The sequence below is a fragment of the Amborella trichopoda genome, chromosome 3 (genome assembly GCF_054954075.1).
Source record: "Amborella trichopoda isolate Santa Cruz 75 chromosome 3, AtrichopodaSantaCruz75HAP2 v2.0, whole genome shotgun sequence".
NCBI lineage: Eukaryota > Viridiplantae > Streptophyta > Magnoliopsida > Amborellales > Amborellaceae > Amborella > Amborella trichopoda.
In genome coordinates, this window is record NC_142338.1 from 51,963,012 (window position 1) to 51,968,295 (window position 5,284).

Consider the following 5,284-nt stretch of genomic DNA (forward strand, 5'->3'; position numbering starts at 1 on the left):
AATAAAAGAAAAATGAACTATATTATATTCAATTGACACGTGGTCCATAAATATTTGAAGTTTTAATACGCGGCCTCCAAATAGCCAATCACTTTGTCCCATGTCAGAGAAAAGAGAGAGAAAGAAAAATGGGTTCATAAATTTATGAATAGATGTAATTCGCATAAGGCATTTTGAGGATTAAAAATTTCCAGGATTAACTCCATATACAATTTTCAACTCCAACTATAAAGTTTGAAGCTTAATAAATAGTACAAATCTTGTGGATCTATGAATACTTATTTTTATAGTGAAATTGATGATAATATATTATAATATAAAAAAAGACCTCTTTATCTCGTATTTTTAACTTCCGTATCCCATGAGATCTAAAAATTGAAAATATTATTTGTAAGTAAAATGTCTCCATTTTTTATATCTTACAATCCCCTAGACTTTTTTGACCATAAATTTTTGACCACACTAAAATGATACCCTATTTAAACTCTATCTCTCTTTCTCTAAAACTCCATCTCTCTTTCTTCACTTCTCGGTGAGTTTACCAGCCAAGAGGTTTAGCTTGAGCTCAAACACGAGCACACTTTTTTATATGTGTGAGAGAGATAGAGTTTGAGTTTTAAAGAGAAAAATGGAGTTTGAGTTTTAGGGAGAGAGATGGAGTTTTGAGAGAGAGACGATGACGTGAGAGAGGGATGGAGTTTGGGTTTTAGAGAGAGATGAAGTTTTGAGAGAGAGACGATGACGTGAAAGAGAGATGAAGTTTTAGAGAGAGATAAAGATATTTCATAAGTTGTTGAGATCAATAATACGTAGTCAAAAGGGTTTAGGGGGTTGAAAGATAGAAAAGATTAAGTCTTTTTGCTTACAAGTAATATTTTCAAATTTTGGGTCGGATGAGATATAGAAGTTAAAAATAAAGAATAATTGGATATTTTTTCTATAATATATATTATTTTTAGATGTTGAAATCCTATTATTTTTGTTACAATGCCAAAGCTAAGATGATCATTTTTCGATACCAAGACTACAATTTTTTATAAGTTTTGCTGTAAGAATTTACTTATTTTGCTTTATATTGAATTTGATGACAAGGACATGAAAATGTGTCTTTAGCAACTAAACTATACACGAGGTTCTTCATCAATCAATCAAACAAATAAAAACTTTTCCTCCGACCACTAATATAAGCGCTCATGAATATATGCAAAACAAAGGAAAAACATAACTTACACGCCAGACCCAGTTACATCACTCACATATTCTCTCTCTCTTTAGTACGCCGGCCGTTCTCGTACGTAATGAGCCACCTTTGATGCGTAAGAATTTGGGTGCTGAATGTTTGAAATGATGATTGATTACAGATTGTTTATGTACATGAGAAATTTTTTTTTTTTTGTCATTTTAAATCCTTTCAAAAAGTATTCTCATTCATTTCATTTCGGCCGGATTTTAAATTTAGCTTGAAGCGAAACAAAGCCTAATACTGCCGTTTCAGTAAGTTTGGGGTCGATTCGGCAGAAGCAAAAAACATATTTATGTAAAAATTGTTTTTTTAATTAATTAATTATTACTATTATTATTTATAAATATAATAATTTAATTATATCAAATTAAAAAAATCGAAGTCTTCCACCAAATCAAACGAAGCAACAAGTTACTTTGCTTTTCTCACCGAAAAAACTATCATTTCTTGGGATTTTCAAACAGATCCTGTGCTCCCTCGGACATAGCCCAACATAAGCGTGCTTTAGGACTACAAATTTTAGGGATGAATCCCCAACATAAGGGTGTTTTAGAACTCCAAATTTTGGGGATGGATCCCCTCCAACCTATTGACATAGTTTAAAAAGAAAAATATTCGAACTCACAATTTATGAGCTTGAAAAAATGTTCTAAAACATAGATCATCCAAGTGTGGACAGCAGGATCTAAACCGTTAAAAAACATAAAATCCTAAATTTTGTTTATGAAAATAATCACTTAAAAATTATTAAGTCGATCCCAAAATTGCACATAAAATTTGTTTAGGATTGTATACAATGAGTCCATTTACCTTTAATATAAGGGGGTCACATTTACTTATGACTATTTGATAGTTTGGGTGTGTCACAAAATTTGAAAAAAAATTATTTTGAAGTTGGAACTTAGTCATGGAATAAATGCTACCATCTAATTTCACATTTAATGGTCCGCATTAATTATGACCACCTTGTATCAAAAGTAAATAATTTCATTATATATTTTTCACGTAACGGAATAAGTGGATAGTATTATTCACTCCACAACGAAATACATCGTTGTCGAAAAAATCATATTGAAGTCGATATGATCAAATGGGAGGGTGATCCAAAAAAGAAGTCTCCTTCAAGGGAGATTTTTGAAGTACATTTTATTTCAACGGTATAAAGTTGATACTCCATATAAATTTTTTCTATAACATATCTGTAATTACTGTTTTGATTTCACATCTAATCGCAAATAATGATTGTATCATCTTTGTCTCCAAATAAAACAAGTTAGTTGCGGTGAGGTTGCATGGGCACGCTGTTTGGAAGAGTTGTGTGTTGTGACATGTGGTTGCAACCACTACCGTCGTTGCTTTTGTGAACCAAAAAGTATTTACTGTAGACCTAAGTGAGTTTCTTTATATATTATCAATTATAAATACATACCCTATACACTGAAAATACTTATAAAATACAACCCTTAAAAACTTTTATTTTCCAGACCCATATAAGGACCAATTTCTCATCTCCAAATACCCTTTCAATTTCCTTGGTGTTTTTCACTTGGCTTTCTCTCTCTCTAAACCCAATAAGAGGGTACAGTTTCAAAACCCAGTCTCTTTCTTACAGAGAACTGTGCTAGTTCCAAACTATAAGAAGGAGCTAGATCCATGGCAAGTCCAAGTCACTCTCTTCCATTCTCTGTCTAAAAGTGACACAGCTCGTCAGCCATGAAGAGGTCCCCAAGTTTAGAAGACTCTTTGGGCAGCCCTGTCTCCACATACCCTCCCATGACAGGTGATGATTATCTAGAGAGAGAGCAAAAAGAAAAAACACATTTTACATTTTTCTTCTGAACTATATTCTACAACATGTTATGAGCGATCAAGAGGGAGAAACAAAAAGAACCCATCTCTCAATTTTTCCTTATCTTGTGAAAATCTTACAGTTTCTTCTTTTTTTTTTGTTGGGTTTTCAGATGATGGAGTATGGAGCTTGAAGGATGGTTTTGATGGGGAACCATGTGGAGAGATGAAGAAGAGGAGGTTGAGTGCAGAGCAAGTGAGAGAATTGGAGAAGAGCTTTGATGTTGAAAACAAGCTTGAGCCTGAGAGGAAGCTGAAGCTTGCTAGAGATTTGGGGTTACAGCCGAGGCAAGTGGCCATATGGTTTCAGAATAGAAGGGCGAGGTGGAAAACCAAACAGCTAGAGAGAGAATATGGGGTGCTTAGAGTCAGTTATGACTCACTAAAACACAGCTTCAAAGCGTTGGAACATGACAAGGAGAGGCTTGTATCAGAGGTACGTTGAATTCCATTAATTTTACAGTAGAGAGATGATGTTTAGTTTTAGAGAAAGAGAGGAATTAATTCCAGTAGGTCAGAGATGTCCATGTGTTTTCGTTTTCACAATCTTATCTTGAAGGATCCTGGACTTTTGGAAATAGCAGGAGTGCCCCCTTTAAAATCTCCCTTACAGCTGGTGCAATTTTTTTTCACTACTGCTACTGCAACACACACACATAGTCTCTCTCTCTATATATGTATAGGGAAAAGATCTTGTGAGCTTAGCCGATGGAATTCTATGAGCCTAATGGTCCATATCGAACCTGGACGGGCTGATCCGATGAACATAATTGTATTTGGTATTTGAATTTTTAAAATTCAAAATTCTTTTACTATGGTTGCAAATACTTTTACTCTCTATAGAATTGCCGAACACACCGAAATTCGATTGCTCACTCTCTACCCATTCAAGGTTTTCTCACAGCTTGTGCAAATTCTTTACTCTCTCTCTCTCTCTCTTTCAAGGTTTTGTCACAGCTAGTGCAAATTCTTTTACTCTCTGTCACCCACACATCACATCTGAGTTTTCAACAAACATTTAAGACCTCAGCTTGAAAAATAAATACTAGCACATAGGACTGGTAAATTCCTCATAATTAGATTATATGTTTAAAATGTTAGGCCAAGTGACCAACATGAACTACACAAAATCTCCCTCTCTCTTCCCCCACCACACACGCAAAAAAAAAAAGAAAAAGAAAAAAAAAAAAAAGAAAAAGAAAAGAAAAGAAAATAAAAAAAAAGAAAATGGAATGGAGAGGAAAGAAGATGAAAGAAAAGAAAGAAGGCAACTCCTCTTCAAAAGGCAACTCATCTAGTTATTTGTAAAAAGACTGTCCAGCCCTTAAATCTGTGTGATCCTTGTGCTATGAGCAGCTTAACCAGTTGAGAGAGAAACTAACTGAAGGAGGAAATGTGAAGAATGGGAGTGAAGTGAGAGATGGATCCGAAGAGAGCGAAGGTAGTGGCATCGACAACAGCCCGAATAGACCAGCCCTCATCTCTCATCAACTCACACTCGCTTGCTTTGCACAAGAAGAGGCTTCAGCCCCTCCTCCAACTCATCATCTCTCTCCTCCAACAAAACCTCCTCCTTATTCTTACCATCCTTTCTCTAAGGTAGAAGATGAACATAGCTTCATGATCACAGATGGGCCTTTCAATCTCTTCACAGTAGAGCAACCTCCCTCGTTTCCATGGGATTTGCATGATCACTGGACTTATAAGTGATGTGCCAAAGATTCATGCTGGAAATAAAATTCAGAGGGTTAAAAACTTGGAAAAGACTCGTTACTTTCATGGTAATGCATTAAGAGTATGATCTTAGTTGGTTACATGAATACTCTTTTCCTTTTCATTTTTTGGGGTTTATGGGGGTTGAATTTGAAAAAATTATATTTCTCTGGAATTCAAAGTTTAGAAGAAGCTGAAGTTCTCTCTCTCAGCATTTACTTCTAGCATTTCCTTCTGGAAAATGTTTTGACAGGGCCCAAGTAAAGCTTCATCCTATAACTCATCCAAAATTACGATTTCAAGTATTGGGAAAACGCTCTATATTGGAACAAATTATCTAAACTGTTTATTTCACCTTGAAAATAAGTGTTTACAAATTTGGAAGATCTGTGCCTTTTTTTTGAGTTTCAAATTTTATTGTCAGTGTTGAAAATTGATTTTCTAGCCTTTATAAAAATTACTTTTTCTAGAAGTGTACTT

At 34.6% G+C, this 5,284-nt stretch overlaps 1 protein-coding gene across 1 annotated transcript; it reads left to right on the forward strand.

Annotated features, from left to right (window-relative positions):
* The first annotated feature begins 2,787 nt into the window (after positions 1-2,787).
* On the forward strand, positions 2,788-4,905 carry LOC18429229 (uncharacterized). The gene is made up of 3 exons (XM_006838520.4): positions 2,788-3,023; positions 3,205-3,527; positions 4,448-4,905. The coding sequence occupies exons 1-3, from the start codon at positions 2,957-2,959 to the stop codon at positions 4,799-4,801; spliced, it is 744 nt and encodes a 247-aa protein (XP_006838583.1). The 5' UTR covers positions 2,788-2,956; the 3' UTR covers positions 4,802-4,905.
* The last annotated feature ends 379 nt before the right edge of the window (positions 4,906-5,284 follow it).

Excerpts from the sequence above, each read along its gene's own strand:
- LOC18429229 (XM_006838520.4), top strand. The coding sequence starts at position 2,957 with ATGAAGAGGTCCCCAAGTTTAGAAGACTCTTTGGGCAGCCCTGTCTCC. Across the intron at positions 3,024-3,204 it reads CACATACCCTCCCATGACAG|ATGATGGAGTATGGAGCTTG; the intron begins GTGATGATTATC and ends TTGGGTTTTCAG. Across the intron at positions 3,528-4,447 it reads AGGAGAGGCTTGTATCAGAG|CTTAACCAGTTGAGAGAGAA; the intron begins GTACGTTGAATT and ends TGCTATGAGCAG.